The 16412-nt window shown below is 67.4% G+C and overlaps 2 protein-coding genes across 6 annotated transcripts in view; one reads left to right on the top strand and one right to left on the bottom strand.

Annotated features, from left to right (window-relative positions):
- Positions 1-373: 373 nt before the first annotated feature.
- On the bottom strand, positions 374-6660 carry TRAPPC1 (trafficking protein particle complex subunit 1). 2 transcript variants are annotated; one of them, XM_068171151.1, is made up of 5 exons: positions 6580-6660; positions 5873-5971; positions 4279-4349; positions 2746-2884; positions 374-514 (listed from the first exon to the last, which is right to left on the bottom strand). In XM_068171151.1, exons 2-5 carry the CDS (start codon positions 5969-5971, stop codon positions 386-388), a joined length of 438 nt encoding a protein of 145 aa, XP_068027252.1. In that variant the 5' UTR covers positions 6580-6660; the 3' UTR covers positions 374-385. The 2 variants fall into 2 exon arrangements, with proteins under 2 accessions (XP_068027252.1, XP_068027254.1); XM_068171153.1 differs by having other exon boundaries at positions 2746-2854.
- Positions 6661-7379: 719 nt separating this feature from the next.
- GUCY2D (guanylate cyclase 2D, retinal) overlaps positions 7380-16412 on the top strand; it is a 24536-nt gene continuing 15503 nt past the window's right edge. For all 4 annotated transcript variants that reach the window (XM_068171149.1, XM_068171148.1, XM_068171146.1 and 1 more), the window contains exons 1-6: positions 7380-7488; positions 9676-11491; positions 12614-12915; positions 14011-14365; positions 15869-15953; positions 16146-16242. In XM_068171149.1, coding sequence (XP_068027250.1) covers positions 9781-11491; positions 12614-12915; positions 14011-14365; positions 15869-15953; positions 16146-16242 — 2550 coding nt within the window. In that variant the 5' untranslated portion in view covers positions 7380-7488; positions 9676-9780. The remainder of the gene's footprint in view (positions 7489-9675; positions 11492-12613; positions 12916-14010; positions 14366-15868; positions 15954-16145; positions 16243-16412) is intronic.

Here is a 16412-nt window from a genome sequence, read left to right as displayed (position 1 = left end):
CCCACCCCCCCCCGTGATATTTGGGACACTCCCCCGTGGGGTTATTGAGGGCCCCTTAGGGGGGGTTGGGGTGACCCCAGAGCTATGGGGGGACCCCCCACACACACAGAGGAGTATTTGGGACACCCAGTTGGATTTTGGGGGTGCTGAGGACCCCCCCTGAGGCATTTGGGGGCGGTTGGGGGGTAGGTTCGGGGTAGGGGGGGGAGGTTCTGTCGGGGGGTCCCGAATCGAGCTCTGAGGGTTCCGGGGAGGTCCCGGACGGAGCTCTGAGGGTTCTGGGGGGCCGCGAATCGCTCTGTGGGGGTTCTGGGGGTCCCAGATGGAGCCGTGGGGGTGCCGGGGCCCCTGGAGGGTGGTTTTTTTGGGGGGGGGGGGGGGGGGTTCATGCAGGGCGGGGGGCGAAGAAGGGCAAGCCCCGGACGAAGGCATCGAGGCGGCTGCGGAAGAGCTCGCTCTGCACCGGCTGCCGCGGCGGGCACAGGGGGTTCTTCACCACCAGCTCCACGAACAGCTGCGGGCAAAGCGGGGGGGCTGGCACCACGGGGCACCCCCCCAGAAAGGGAGGACCCCCCTAGAATGAGAGACACCCCCCCCCAAGAAGACGGGAGAGCCCCCCTAGAATGAGACACCCCCCCCCGGAACGGGGATAGGGTTAGGGTCAGGGGGTGCAGGGGTCTGGGGGGTGCAGGGATTGGGGATGGAGGGGTCTGGGGGTGCAGGGGTCTGGGGGGGCAGGGATTGGGGATGGAGGGGTCTGGGGGTGCAGGGGTCTGGGGGGGCAGGGATCGGGGATGGAGGGGTCTGGGGGTGCAGGGGTCTGGGGGGGCAGGGATTGGGGATGGAGGGGTCTGGGGGTGCAGGGGTCTGGGGGGGCAGGGATCGGGGGTGTAGGGGGTCTGAGGGCGCAGGGATTGGGGGGGCAGGGGGTCGGGGGGGGCAGGGATTGAGGGTGCAGAGATCTGGGGGAGCAGGGATCGGGGGGGTGCAGGGATCTGCCCCCCCAGAACAGGGATAGCCCCCCTAGAATGAGCCCCCCCCCCCCCCCCCCCGAACAGGGATAGGGTTAGGGGGTGCAGAGATCTGGGGGGTGCAGGGATCGGGGGGGGTGCAGGGATCGGGGGCCAGGGGTCTGGGGCGCAGGGGTTGGGGATGCAGAGATCTGGGGGGGACAGAGATTGGTGGTGCAGGGATCTGGGGGTGCAGGGGTCTGCCACCCCAGAACAGGGATAGCCCTCCCTAGAATGAGACCCCCCCCCAGAACAGGGAGAGACCCCCCTAGAATGAGACACCCCCCCCCGGAACAGGGATAGGGTTAGGGGGTGCAGGGATCAGGGGGGCAGGGATTGGGGGGGCAGGGATCTGGGGGGGCGCAGGGATTGGGGTGCAGGGATTGGGGTGCAGGGGTGTGGGGGGGCAGGGGTGTGGGGGTGTAGGGGTCTGGGGGCACAGGGATCTGGGGGTGCAGGGGTTGGGGGGGCAGGGATTGGGAGTGCAATGGAGCAGGACAGGGACCTGGGGGCAGGTTTTGGGGTCCCAGGGGGGTTTTGGGGTGCGGGTTTTGGGGTAGCCCTCGTGGTGCTATAGAGGTGCGGAGCCGCTAGGGGGCGCCGCGGGGCAGGGGTCCCAGGGCGGGGGGGTGGGGGGTGCAGGATGGGGGGGCTGGGAGCAGGGGTTGGGGGGCCAGGATAGGGGTGCCGGGGTGGGGTTGGGGGTGCCGGGGTGGGGGGGTGCCAGGGCGGGGTTGGGGTGCAGGATGGGTGCCAGGGGTGGGGTTGGGGGTCCCGGGGGGGGCCGGGGGTGGGGTTGGGAGTCAGGCTGGGTGGTCTGGGCCGGGGTTCCTGGGGGGGGTTAGGGTTGGGGGTCAGGGTGGGGGACCTGGGATGGGGGGTCCCGGGGTGGGGGTCAGGATTGGGGGTCAGGGTGGGGGTCCTGGGGTGGGGGTCCCGGGGGGTAGGGGTCCTGGTTGGGCGTCCTGGTTGGGGGTCAGGGTGGGGGTCCCGGGTGGGGGTCAGGGTTGAGGGTCAGTGTGGGGGTCAGGGTGGGGGTCCCGGTTGGGGTCAGGGTGGGGCTCAGGGTGGGGGGTGCCGGTTTGGGGGGTCCCGGTTGGGGTCAGGGTTGGGGGGTCCAGGCGGGGGTCCCGGTCTGGGGGTGCCGGTTTGGTGGTCCCGGATGGGGGGTCCCCGTTTGGGGGTCCCGGGGGGTGGGTGTCCTGGGGCTGGGGGTCAGGATTGGGGGTCCGGGGGGGTAGGGGTCCCGGTTGGGGGTCAGGGGTGGGGGTCCCGGTTTGGGGATCCAGGGGCAGGGTTAAGGTTGGGTGTTAGGGTTGGGGGTCCCGGTGTGGGGGTTAGGGTAAGAGTCAGGGTGAGGGTCCCGGGTGGGGGTGCCAGTTGGGGGCCCCGGGTGGGGGCTAGGGTTGGGGGGTCAGGGGTGGGAGTCCTGGTTGGGGCTCAGGATGGGGGTGCTGGTTTGGGGGGTCCCGGTTGGGGTCAGGGTTGGGGGTCCAGGCGTGGTCCCAGTTCGGGGGTCAGGGTGGGCGTCCTGGTCTGGGGCTCCCAGTTTGGGGGTCAGGGTGGGGGGTGCTGGTTTGGTGGTCCCGGGTTGAGGGTCAGGGTTGGAGTCAGGGTGGGGGTCCCTGTTGGGGGGGTCCCGGTTGGGGTCAGGGTGGGGGTCCCGGTTGGGGTCAGGGTGGGGGTCCCGGTTGGGGGGTGCCGGTTTGGGGGTGCCGGGGGGTGGGGGGCGCACGTTGGTGTAGATGTGGTGCAGCGCCTCGCGGGCGCTGGCCACGCTGAGGTCGGTGTTGAGCACCAGGCGCAGCCCCGAGGCCGTCTCGTAGTAGTGCAGCCGGTACTTGCTGGTGTGGAACGAGACGAAGCCGTCCCGCCTGCCGCGCTCAGGACCCCCAACCGCACCGCCGGGACCCCCGACCCCGCCACCCCACCCCCCCGGCCGCGCCCGGGCACCCCCAAACCCCTGCGAGCCCCCAAACCCCGCCCCCGGCACCCCCAAACCCCTGCGAGCCCCCAAAACCCCTGCGAGCCCCCAAACCCGCCCCCGAACCCCCCCAAACCCCTGCGAGCCCCCCAAACCCGCCCCCCGGCACCCCCAAACCCCTGCGAGCCCCCCCAAACCCGCCCCCGGCACCCCCCAAACCCCTGCGAGCCCCCCAAACCCCTGCGAGCCCCCAAACCCGCCCCCGGCCCCCCCCAAACCCCTGTGACCCCCCCCCAAACCCCTGCGAGCCCCCAAAACCCCTGCGAGCCCCCAAACCCGCCCCCGGCACCCCCAAACCCCTGCGAGCCCCCCAAACCCGCCCCCGGCACCCCCAAACCCCTGCGAGCCCCCAAACCCGCCCCCGGCACCACCCAAACCCCTGCGAGCCCCCAAACCCCTGCGAGCCCCCAAACCCGCCCCCGAACCCCCCAAACCCCTGCGACCCCCCCAAACCCCTGCGAGCCCCCAAACCCGCCCCCCGAACCCCCCAAACCCCTGCGACCCCCCCCCCAAACCCCTGCAACCCCCCAAACCCGCCCCCGGTCCCCCCCCCCCGCGTCCTCCCCTTGCCCAGCCCAGGGCCCCCTCCACGGCTTCTCCAAGGGGACCCCCCCCAGAGCCTCAGCACCCCCCAGAGCCTCAGCACCCCCCCCCAGAGCCTCAGCACCACCCCCAGAGCCTCAGCACCACCCCAGAGCCTCAGCATCCCCCCCTCAAATCCTCAGCACCACCCCCAGAGCCTCAGCACCCCCTCAGACACTCAGCACCCCCCCCAGACCTTCAGCACCCCCTCAGAGCCTCAGCAACCCCCCCAGATCCTCAGCACACCCCAGACCCTCAGCACCCCCAGAGCCTCAGCACCACCCCAGATCCTCAGCATCCCCCCCTCAAATCCTCAGCACCCCCTCCCCAAATCCTCAGCACTCCTCAGACCCTGAGCACCCCCCTAGACCCTCAGCACCCCGTCAGCGCCTCAGCACCCCCTAGATCCCCAGCATCCTCTCCCTAGACCCTCAGCACCCCCCCCGACCCTCAGCACCCCCCAGAACCTCAGCACCCCCCTCAGCGCCTCAGCACCCCCTCCCCAGATCCTCAGCACCCCCCCCCAGATCCTCAGCACCCCAAATCCTCAGCACCCACTCCCAGATCCTCAGCACCCCCCCAAGACCCTCAGCAACCCCTCAGACCCTCAGCACCCCCTAAGAGCCTCAGCACCCCTTCCCCCCATCCTCAGCACCCCCCTCCCCAGCTGCCCCCCCCCAGCTGCCCACCCCCCGTGGATACATGTCGGTGGGGCTCATCTTGCCCACGAAGGAGCGCAGGGAGAAGAGCATCCCGAACATCAGCTTGAACTCCTGCGGGGAGCAGGGCATGCCCTCACCCACACCCCCACCCACGGGCCCCACGGAGCACAGCACCCACCCACGGGGCCCAGCAGACACCCACAGAGCCCAGCACCCACCCACGGAGCCCACAGAGCCCAGCACCCACCCACAGAGCCCAGCACCCACCCACGGGGCCCAGCACCCACCCACGGGGCCCACAGAGCCCAGCACCCACCCACGGAGCCCAGCAGACACCCACGGAGCCCAGCACCCACCCACGGGGCCCCACGGAGCACAGCACCCACCCACGGAGCCCAGCACCCACCCACGGAGCCCAGCACCCACCCACTCACCCCACTCACCCCACAGCCCCCCCTCCCACACCGCTTGCCCCAGGGCCCCCCACAGCCCCCCCAGACGCCTCACACCTACCTTGTAGGCTTTGAATCTGCCCCCCAGCCCCCTCCAGCCCCCCAAATCCCTCTGCCCCCCCTTCCAACCCCCACTCCAGCCCCCTCGAATCCCTCCCGCCCCCCACCTCCCCCTGTGCCTCCCTCCCAACCCCCTTCCAGACCCTCCCACCCCTCCAGCCCCACATCTACCCCATAGCCCCCCAAATCCACCACCCAGCCCCCCTCCAGCCCCCCAAATCTACCCATAGCCGCCCCCAAACCTATCCTACAGCCCCCCCAAATGCCTCTGAGCCCCCTTCACAACCTCCTCAGCCCCCCAAATCCATCACACAGCCCCCCCTGCAGCCCCCCAAATCTTCCCATAGCCCCCCCAGCCTATCCTACAGACCCCCCCAATTGCCTCTGAGCCCCCTTCACAAGCTCCATAGCCCCCCAAATCCACCCCATAGCCCCCCAAATCCACCACCCAGTCCCCCTCCAGCCTCCCAAATCTACCCATAGCCTCCCCCAAACCTATCCTACAGCCCCCCAAATGCCTCTGAGCCCCCTTCACAATCTCCATAGCCCCCCAAATCCACCTCACAGCCTCCCAAAATCCACCCCACAGACCCCCACATCCACCCCAGACCCCCACATCCACCCCATAGCCCCCCAAATCCACCCCACAGCCTCCCAAAATCCACCCCACAGACCCCCACATCCACCCTAGACCCCCACATCCATCCCATAGCCCCCCAAATCCACCCCACAGCCCCCCCCAAATCCACCCCACAGACCCCCAAATGCCTCTGAACCCCCTTCACAACCTCCATAGCCCCCCAAATCCATCACACAGCCCCCCTCCAGCCCCCCAAAAACCTATCCTACAGACCCCCAAATGCCTCTGAACCCCCTTCACAACCTCCTCAGCCCCCCAAATCCACCCCATAGCCCCCCACATCCACCCTATATCCCCCCCGAATCCCCCCCACAGACCCCCCCCAATGCCTCTGTGCCCCCTTCACAACCCTCCTAGCCCCCAGATCCACCCCACAGCCCCCCCTCCAGCCCCCCCCACTCCCTCTGTACCCTTCTCACAACCCCTTTTAGACCCCCCCTGAGCCCCCGGCCCCCCCGAGCCCCCCCTCCCCAGCCCCCCACCTCCTCCTTGGGGATGCCAGCCTGGCGCCGCCGGTGCCACTCGCTGTAGTGCAGGCAGGTCCCAGAGCGGTCGAAGATGTACAGGTTGTGAACTGTCATCTGGGGGGCAAGAGGGGGGACCCCAAAGCTGAGCGAGGAGCACCCCGAAACATGAATGGGGGACCCCCCCCAAACCCCACAGCAAACCCCAAAGCCGCACAGGGACCCCAAAAGCCCACAGGGACCCCAAAGCTCCCAGCTAGGAGCTGAGCACCGAAGGAGGCTCAAACCTGGGGGGGGACGACCCCAAAGTCGGGGGCGGGACCCCAAAATTGAAGGGCACCCCAAAAAAATGAGAGGCGAACCCCCACCAGCCTACAGGGACCGCCTGGAGACCCCAAAAGCCCACAGGGACCCCAAAGCTCCCGGGGGGAAGCCGAGCACCGAAGGAGGACCCCAAAGCTGGGGGGGGCTGTGAGACCCCAAAATTGAGGGGCTCCCCCAAAACATGAATGGGGGACCCCCACCCCCCTCCCCAGAGCTGCAGGGACCCCAACGCCCCACGGGGACCCCAAAGCCGACTCGCAAGGGGAAGCTAAAGCCAAGAGGGTCCCCAAACGCTACTGCAGTTATCTCAGTCCCCCCCGCCCCGTGCCTCCCAGGCCCCTCAGAGCCATTGCCCCCAGCCCCCCGCAGTGCCGCCCCCCCAGCCCCATCGCCTCCCTTACCCCTGCTCCCCGCCGGGCTCGCCCCGGTTCAGTCCCCGCCGCTCCCCTCGCCTCCTCCCGGCCGCCCTCTCCTTCCGCCCGGCCCTGCCGCCGCCGCTGTACCTCACTTCCGCCCGCAACCAACATGGCGACCGGCAAGGGAACAGAGTAAGGGGCGCGGCTATGTAAATAAAGGGGCGTGACTTCGTGGGCGGCAGGGACGGCACTCAAAGGGGCGGGGCGTGGGGGCGCGGTTATGCAAATCGAGGCGCGGGAGGCCGCCCTTGATTGACAGGCGCGGGGCAGCCAGCGGCGCCTTTGGGGGGTCCCGGGGGGAGATTCGAGGGGGTGGTCCCAGCCCCACTTTTGGGGCACATTCGGCCGGGTTTGGGGGTCCCGAGGTGGGGCTCTAAGGTGCTTCTTGCAGGGGGAAGCCTCCAATGACCCCCCCATGACCTTCCATGACCCCCTCGTGCTCGCCCCCCCCCCCCCCCCCGGACCCACTCCCACGGGACTCCGCCCAGCTCCCACAGGGACACCTGGGACCCCCCCCACGTGTTCCCCTGTCACTCGTGTCCTCCCCAGGATCCACAGCGACACCCAGACCCCCCCCGCACGTGACCCCTGTCACTCGCGCCCCCCCCGCGCCCCTCCCCATCCCCGCGGGTGCTGTCTCCCAGCACCCAAAGGGCCCCTCCCCCACCCTCCCCTCCCCCACCTCACCTTAAGCTGATTACCCCTGGAGGGGAAGGGGAGGGGGGAGGGGGATGTAAGGTGGGGGTGGGGGAGGGGGGATTAGGCAGTGCCCCCCCCGCGGAGATCGCACACCGGAGCTGGCAGCCGTGGGGGCACCCTGGGGGCAGCCACCCAGTGGGCACCCAGCGGGCCCGGGGGGGGGCACAGCAGCCCCCCTGCAGAGCCTGGGAACAGGTATGGGACCCCCCCGCACGCCCCCGAACCCCTAACCCCAAACCTGCCTGACCCTCCCCCTTCCCACCCTCTCCTCCCCTCCCCTCCCAACCAGGACGCCTGGGTGACCCCCCCCAGGGTATTGGATGTGGCCCCCCCGGGGCATTGGGCTGCCCTCCAGGGACTTCGGTGTCCCCCTCAGGAAGCCTGGATCCCCCTTAAAGGTTTTTGGGGTTCCCCCCCACCTCTGGGTCCCTTATGTGGGTTTTGGGGTCCCCCTATATCTCTGGGTCCCATAGGAGGGTTTTGCCCCCCCCCCCATACCTCTGGGTCGCTTAGGAGGGTTTTGGGGTCCCTTAGGAGGGTTTTGGGGTCCCCCCAGGCTCCTGGGCCCCTTAGAGGGATTTCAGGACACCCCCCCCCAGGCATATTGGGGTCCCCTAGGGGCTTTTGGGGACCCCCCCAAGGGCATCGTGGTTCCTTATGAAGGTTTTGGGTTCCCCCCTCAGGCTCCTGGGTTCCTCCTGGGGGTTTCAGCCCCCCCCTATGGACCCTCTATGGGGGTTTTGGGGTCCCCCCCAGGCTCCTGGGTGCCTCCCCCAGCATATTAGGGTCCCCTAGGGGGTTTTGGGGACCCCCCGTCCAGGGCATCCTGGTCCCTCAGGAGGGTTTTGGGGTCCTCCCCCCCCCGGTTCCTGCATCCTTCCCCCCAAGGTCCCCAATGGAGCTTCTGGGGGTCCCCGGGGGGGGTTGGGGGTCCCCAATGGAGTCCTGGTGTCCTTCTGCAACCCCCCCCCCCCCCCCTTCCATGTCCCCATGGCACTGGGGAGGTAGCACAGGGGGGCACTGAGGGGGGCTGGCACTGGGGGTTGGCACTGGAGGGCTGGCACTGGGGGGGGGGGCACTGGGGGGGCGGCACTGGAGGCTGGCACTGGAGGGGCTGGCACTGGGGGGCTGGCATTGGGGGGCTGGCATTGGAGGGGTGGCACTGGGGGTTTGGCACTGGGGGGGTGGCACTGGAGGCTGGCACTGGAGGGCTGGCACTGGGGGTTAGCACTGGAGGGGTGTCGCTGGGGGGTGGCATTGGGGGGATGGCACTGGAGGCTGCCACTGGGGGGTGGCATTGGGGGGATGGCACTGGAGGCTGGCACTGGGGGCTGGCACTGGGGGGGCGGCACTGGGGAGATAGCACGGGGGGGTGGCACTAGGGGGGTGGCACTAGGGGGGTGGCACACGGGGGGCTTGGCACTGCAGGGCTGGCACTGGGGTGGCACTGAGGGGGTGGCAGTGGGGGTGGTGGCAGTGGGGGGTTTGCACTGGAGGGTGGCACTGGGGGGGTGGCACGGGATATAGCACAGGGGTGGCACTGGGGGGTTGGTACTGGAGGGGTGTCACTGGGGGTTGGCACTGGGGGGCTGGCACTGGGGGGGTGGCACTGGCGGGGTGGCACTGGGGAGATAGCACGGGGGGGTGGCACTGAGGGGGGCTGGCACTGGAGAGCTGGCACTGAGGGGTGGCACTGGGGGCAGTGGCACTGGGGGGTGGCACTGGAGGATGGCACTGGCGGGGTGGCACTGGAGGATGGCACTGGAGAGCTGGCACTGAGGGGTGGCACTGGGGGCAGTGGCACTGGGGGGTGGCACTGGAGGATGGCACTGGAGAGCTGGCACTGAGGGGTGGCACTGGGGGCAGTGGCACTGGAGAGCTGGCACTGGCGGGGTTGGCACTGCAGGGCTGGCACTGGAGGGTGGCACTGGGGAGGTGGCACTGAAGGGCTGGTACTGGGGGTTGGCACTGGGGGGGTTGGCACTGGAGGCTGGCACTGGGGGGGCACTGGAGGGGTGGCACTAGGGAGATAGTATGGGGGGGTGGCACTGAGGGGGGCTGGCACTGGAGGGCTGGCACTGGGGGGGGGGGTGGCACTGGGGGTGTGTCGTGTCCCCCCCCCCCCACTGTCCCCCTGCACGTGGCCAGGCCGCCCTGGGCCGGGGGGAGGGAGGGGCCAGAGGCTAATCCGGGCTTGACCCCCCCGGGGGATTACCGGCGCCGCAGGGCAGGATGGGAGCTGGGGGGAGCTGGGGGGGGGGCACCTGGGGCCGGCTCCTCCCCTTCCCCCCCCGCCCCCCTTCTCCAGCTCCCTTGGCCCCTGTGCCCCCCCCCCCAAGTGCCCCCTGCCCCCCCTCACTCCCTGTGCCCTGTCCCTGCCAGGTGCTGTCCCTGTCCCACCATGGTGACGTCGCTGGACCCCCCCCCAGCACCTCCCAGTGCCACCCCCTAGGGCTTGAGGACCCCCCCCAAAGACCCTCCCCCACCATGAGGCCTCCTGGCGGCTTCTCCCCTGGTGGCATCGCCTCTGGGGACCTCACCTGTGCTGGCATCGCCCCTGGGGACCTCACCTGTGCTGGTATCTCCCGTGGGGACCTCACCTGTGCTGGCATCTCCAGCGCCGGCATCTCCGGTGGGGACATTGCCAAGAGGGACACCTCCGACGCCGGCATCTGCCCCGGGGACAACTCCGACGGCGACATCGCCCCCGGGGGCATCTCCCGGGGGGACATTTCTCACGGGGACAGCTCCGACAGGGACTCCTCCCGTGGGGACACCTCCCGCGCTGGCATCTCCCGTGGGGACACTGCCAAGAGGGACACCTCCAGCGCCGGCATCGCGCCCGGGGGCAGCGCTCACGGAGACGGCTCCGACGGGGACAGCTCCGGCAGGGACAGCTCCGACGGGGACAGCTCCGGCAGGGACACCTCCAGCGCCGGCATCGCGCCCGGGGGCAGTGCTCACGGGGACGGCTCCGACGGGGACAGCTCCGGCAGGGACAGCTCCGACGGGGACAGCTCCGACGGGGACAGCTCCGGCAGAGACAGCTCCGACGGGGACAGCTCCGACGGGGACAGCTCCGGCAGAGACAGCTCCGGCAGGGACACCTCCAGCGCCGGCATCGCGCCTGGGGGCAGCGCTCACGGGGACAGCTCCGTCGGGGACAGCTCCGGCAGGGACAGCTCCGGTGTCGACCTCTGCCTTGCTGTACTGAACCGTGCGGACAGCTCCCGTGCGGACAGCTCCGACGGGGACAGCTCCGACGGGGACAGCTCCGACGGCGACATTTCTCATGGGGACAACTCCAACAGGAACATTTCTCATGATGAAATCTCCGCTGGGGACAGCTCCCCTGGGGTCATCTCCCTTGGGGGCAGCTCCTGCAGTGCCCTTTCCAGGGGCTCCGCTGGGGTCGGGGCCCCCTCCGCCGCCGCCCCCTGCCCCTGCCGCCTGCCGCCGCGCTGCCCGCAGGCTGCGCTGCCCTGGCCGCGCTCGCTGCTGGCGCTGTGGCACCACCCGCGGTGGCCGCGCCGGGGGCCGCGGGGGCTGCCGGCGCTGGGGCTGCTGCCGCTGCTGCTGCTGCTGCTGCTGCCGCTGGGGGCGCTGCCGCCGCCGGCCTCGGGGGCTACCTTCACGGTGGGGGTGCTGGGCCCCTGGGGCTGCGACCCGCTGCTGGGCCGGGCGCTGCCCGAGGCCGCCGGCCGCCTGGCCGCCTCCCGCCTCAACCGCGACCCCAACCTGACGCAGGGCTTCTGGTGGGACTCGGTGGTGCTGGCCGAGGCCTGCGGCAGCCCCCAGGCGCTCAGCGGCCTGCCCAAGGTGCAGGCTTACGCCTCGGGGCTGGTGGGGCCCCTGGGCCCCGCCGCCTGCGCCGCCGCCTCGCTGCTGGCCGCCGCCTGGAACAAGCCCCTGGCCTCCTGGGGCTGCCTGGGGGCGCCGGGCGAGGGCGCGGCCGAGACCCTGCTGCTGCCCCTGCCCGAGCCGGCCGCCGTGCTGCACGGCCTGCTGCGCTTCTTCCGCTGGGCGCAGGTGGCCGTGGTCAGCTCCCAGCAGGACCTGTGGCGGGAGGTGGCGCAGGGCCTGGCGCAGCAGCTGAGGGCCAGGGGGCTGCCGGTCACCGTGGTGGCCGCGGCGGGGGCCGACGAGCAGGAGGCCAGGGAGGCGCTCGGCAAGGTGAAGAGGGCCGACGGGGTGAGAGGTGAGCCGCGGGGGGACGGGGCGGGGAGAGGGCAGGGAGGGAGGGGATGGGGAGGGAGGGATGGAGGTGATGGGGATGGACATGGAGGGATGGAGGTGATGGGGATGGAGGTGGAGGAATGGAGATGGAGGAATGGAGGTGATGAGGATGGAGGAATGGAGGTGATGAGGATGGAGGGATGGAGATGGTGAGGATGGAGGTGATGGGGATGGAGGTGGAGGAATGGAGGTGGTGGGGATGGAGGTGGTGGGGATGGAGGTGGTGAGGATGGAGGTGGAGGAATGGAGGTGGTGAGGATGGAGGTGGTGAGGATGGAGGTGGTGGGGATGGAGGGATGGAGGTGGTGAGGATGGAGGTGGTGAGGATAGAGGGATGGAGGTGATGGGAATGGAGGTGGTGGGGATGGAGGGATGGAGGTGGTGGGGATGGAGGTGGAGGGGATGGAGGTGGTGAGGATGGAGGTGGTGGGGATGGAGGTGGTGAGGATGGAGGGCTGCCACCTCTCGTCTTCTACCTCATTCTTCTCTTGCTCTTTTAACACCTCCTTTTCTTCACCACCTCCTCTTCATCTTTCTTCTTTCTCCTCCTTTCTCCTCCTCTTCCATCTTCTCCTCCTTCACCTCCTCTTTCTCCTTCACCTCTTCCACCTCCTCCTCCTCTTCCACCTCCACCTCCTGCTCCTCTTCCTTCTCCTTCTCCTTGTCCTCCTTCACCTCCTTCTTCTTCTTCATCTCCTCTTCCTCTCTCACCACATTTTCCTTCTTCACCTCCTCTTCCTCCTCCTCTTGTCCTTTTCCACCTGTTCTTCTTCTTCTTCCTCTTCCACCTCCTCCTCCTCTTCCATCTCCACCTCCTCTTCCTCCTCCACCTCCTCCTCCTCTTCCTTCTCCTTCACCTCCTCCTCCTTCTTCACCTCCTCTTCCTCTTTCACCTCATTTTCCTCCTTCACCTCCTCTTCCTCCTCCTCTTCTCCTCCTCCACATTTTCTTCCTCTTCCACCTCCTCCTCCTCTTCCTTCTCTTCCACCTCCTCCTCCTCTTCCTTCTCCTCCACATCTTCTTCCTCTTCCTCCTCTTCCACCTCCTCCTCCTCCCCCTGCCCCTACCCCTGCCCGTGCTGCAGTGGTGGTGATGTGCATGCACTCGGTGCTGCTGGGCGGGGAGGAGCAGAAGGTGCTGCTGGAGCAGGCTGAGGCGCTGGGCATGGCCCAGGGCAGCTTGGTCTTCATCCCCTACGACGCCCTCACCTTCCCCCTGCCCTACCGCCGCGCCCCCTACCCGATGCTGGCCGACAACCCCGGCCTGCGCCGCGCCTACGACGCCGTCCTCACCGTCACCATCGACTGCGCCCAGCCCTCCTTCCACGACGCCCTGCGCCAGGCCCAGGAGGCCAACGAGCTCCCGGCGCACATCCAGCCCGAGCAGGTGAGGAGGGGGCGGCCCTGAGGGGGGGGAGGTGCAGCTGAGGGGCGTGGAAGCGGCTCTGGGGGGTGGGAGGTGCAGCTGAGGGGCATGGGGGCGGCTCTGACGGGTGGGAAGTGGAGCTGAGGGAGTTAAGGGCATCTCTAGGGGGTTGGAAATAGGTCCGAGAGGGTGGCCATGGCCACCAAAAGCTGCCCATGGCCACCAAGAGCTGCCCATGGCCACCAGGGCTGGGTAGAGCTGCCCATGGCCACCCAGAGCTGCCCATGGCCACCAGTGTTGAGTAGAGCTGCCCATGGCCACCAAGAGCTGCCCATGGCCAACAGCGTTGAGTAGAGCTGCCCATGGCCACCAAGGGCTGCCCATGGCCACCAGAGTTGAGTAGTGCTGCCCATGGCCACCCAGAGCTGCCCATGGCCACCAGGGTTGGGTAGAGCTCTCCATGACCACCAAGAGCTGCCCATGGCCACCAGGGTCAGGTAGAGCTGCCCATGGCCACCAGTGTTGAGTAGAGCTGCCAATGGCCACCAGGGCTGGGTAGAGCTCTCCATGGCCACCAAGAGCTGCCCATGGGCACCAGTGTTGAGTAGAGCTGCCCATGGCCACCCAGAGCTGCCCATGGCCACCAGGGTTGGGTAGAGCTCTCCATGACCACCAAGAGCTGCCCATGGCCACCAGGGTTGGGTAGAGCTCTCCATGACCACCAAGAGCTGCCCATGGCCACCAGGGCTGGGTAGAGCTCTCCATGGCCACCAAGGGCTGCCCATGGCCACCAGGGCTGGGTAGAGCTCTCCATGGCCACCAAGGGCTGCCCATGGCCACCAGGGCTGGGTAGAGCTCTCCATGACCACCCAGAGCTGCCAATGGCCACCAGGGCTGGGTAGAGCTCTCCATGACCACCAAGAGCTGCCCATGGCCACCAGGGCTGGGTAGAGCTCTCCATGACCACCAACGGCTCCCCACTGCCACCCAGCACTGCCCGCGCCTTGGCCCCAGCCCCATCCTCCACGCCCCCCGTGCCACCTTCCTGGTGCCACCTGTGCCACTTTCCACTCCCTTGACCCCCTCCCCCCTTTCTCTCTTCCCCCTGCCCCCCAGGTCCACCCTCTCTTCGCCACCATCTACGACTCCGTCGTGTTCCTGGCGCACGCGGTGGAGGCTGCCCGGCGCGGGGGGCGCTGGGTGATGGGCACCAGCGTGGCCCAGAGCGCCAAAGACTTCCAGCTGCAGGGCTTCTGCCAGAGCTTCACCGTCGACCACCGCGGGGAGGTCTCCGTCCCTTACGTGGTGCTGGACACGGACGGCAAAGGCGACCTCCTGTGGCCGGTCTACGAACTGCAGCCTGGCACCCGGGGCCTGGCCTACCGCGGCCTCAGCGTCCATTGGCCGCACAGCTCCAGCCCGGACACAGACTCCTCTTGCTGGTTCGATGGAGACAGTGTCTGCCAGGGAGGTCAGTTGGGGGTGGTGGTGGGGAAGGGGATTTGACATGCTCCAGACATCTCCATCCTTCTCCATCCATTTCCATCCTTCTCCATCCATCTCCATCCAACTCCACCCTTCTCCATCCATCTCCATCCATCTCCACCCTTCTCCATCCATCTCCATCCTCCATCCTTCTCCATCCATCTCCATCCTCCATCCTTCTCCATCCTCCATCCATCTCCATCCTTCTCCATCTGTCTCTGTCCTCCATCCATCTCCATCTTTCTTCATCCCTCTTCATCCATCTCCACCCTTCTCCATCCTTCTCCATCCATCTCCATCCATCTCCACCCTTCTCCATCCATCTCCATCCTCCATCCTTCTCCATCCATCTCCATCCTCCATCCTTCTCTATCCTCCATCCTTCTCCATCCTCCATCCATCTCCATCTTTCTTCATCCCTCTTCATCCATCTCCACCCTTCTCCATCCTTCTCCATCCATCTCCATCCATCTCCACCCTTCTCCATCCATCTCCATCCTCCATCCTTCTCCATCCATCTCCATCCTCCATCCTTCTCTATCCTCCATCCTTCTCCATCCTCCATCCATCTCCATCTTTCTTCATCCCTCTTCATCCATCTCCACCCTTCTCCACCCTTCTCCACCCTTCTCCACCCTTCTCCCTCCTTCTCCCTCCTTCTCCCTCCTTCTCCCTCCTTCTCCCTCCTTCTCCCTCCTTCTCCCTCCTTCTCCCTCCTTCTCCCTCCTTCTCCATCCATCTCCATCCATCTCCACCCTTCTCCATCCATCTCCATCCATCTCCACCCTTCTCCATCCATCTCCATCCTTTTTCATCCCTCTTCATCCATCTCCATCCTTCTCCATCCATCTCCACCCTTCTCCATCCATCTCCATCTCCATCTCCATGTCCATCCTCCATCCATCTCCATGTTCATCCTCCATCCTTCTCCATTCTCCATCTTTCTCCATACTCCATCCATCTCCATCCTTGTCCATCTAACTCTGTCCTTCATCCATCTCTATCCTTCTTCATTCGTCTTCATCCCTCTCCATCCATCTCCACCCTTCTCCATCCATCTCCATCCATCGTTTCCCATCCATCTCCATCCTTCTCCATCCATCTCCATCCATCTCCACCCTTCTCCATCCATCTCCATCCATCATTTTTCCATCCATCTCCATCCATCTCCATCCTTCTCCATCCATCTCCACCCTACTCCATCTTTCTCCATTTATCACCTCCCAACAATCTCCAGCACTTCCATCCATCTCCAACCATCTGCAACCACCTCCCTCCATCTCCTCCCTTCCACCTCCATCCATCCATGACCACAAGCAGTGCCTGGTGGCCATGGCTGACCAGAGCTGACCATGGTGGACATCCATGACCATGAGCAGTGGCCATAGGTGGTCTTGGCTTCCTAGGTGGCTATGGCCCACCATGAGTGACCTTGGGTGGCTCTTCTGGGCCAGGCCAAGCCCTGACCACCTTCCTGTCTTGGCCACAGGGTTGGATGCTACCTTCATCCTCCTCCTCTTCCTCCTCATCGCCGCCCTGGTGGCAGCAGGAGCTGCCCTCGCCTGCCACATCAGGTAGGTGCCACCACCCCTGGAGGTCCTGCTGGGGCTCAGAAGTGGAACTCCAGAAGCTCCAGGGTCCCTCGAGGAGCTGCAAGGGCCCTTGAGGATCTTCATGGGCCCTTGAAGACCTCCAGTGTCCCTTGAGGACCTCCGTGGTCCCTGGAGGAGGTATCTCAGGAGCTTCCCCTGCTGCTCCCCCCGCAGGCGCCGCATCCAGCAGGCCCAGCTGATGAAGGGCCCCAACAAGATCATCCTGACCATGGAGGACCTGACCTTCATCAACACCCAGAGCAGCAAGCAGGTGAGGAGAGGAGCTCTCTGCTGGCCACCAGGGCCTTGGGGACTTGGTGGCCGCCTGAGGTAGCCACCTGTGGTGCACCGACACCTGCCTCGGGCCTGGGGAGGGCTTCCGTGTCCTGGGGTCTGCTCTGTGGCCAAGGAGGACTTCAGGAGGTGACCCTCAGGCTGGTG

The sequence above is a fragment of the Melanerpes formicivorus genome, unplaced genomic scaffold (assembly GCF_026170545.1).
Source record: "Melanerpes formicivorus ecotype bairdi unplaced genomic scaffold, bMelFor1.0.p_v2 SCAF_2063, whole genome shotgun sequence".
NCBI lineage: Eukaryota > Metazoa > Chordata > Aves > Piciformes > Picidae > Melanerpes > Melanerpes formicivorus.
The sequence above is the reverse complement of the archived record's forward strand: the minus strand, read 5'-3'. Positions and strand labels throughout refer to the sequence as shown.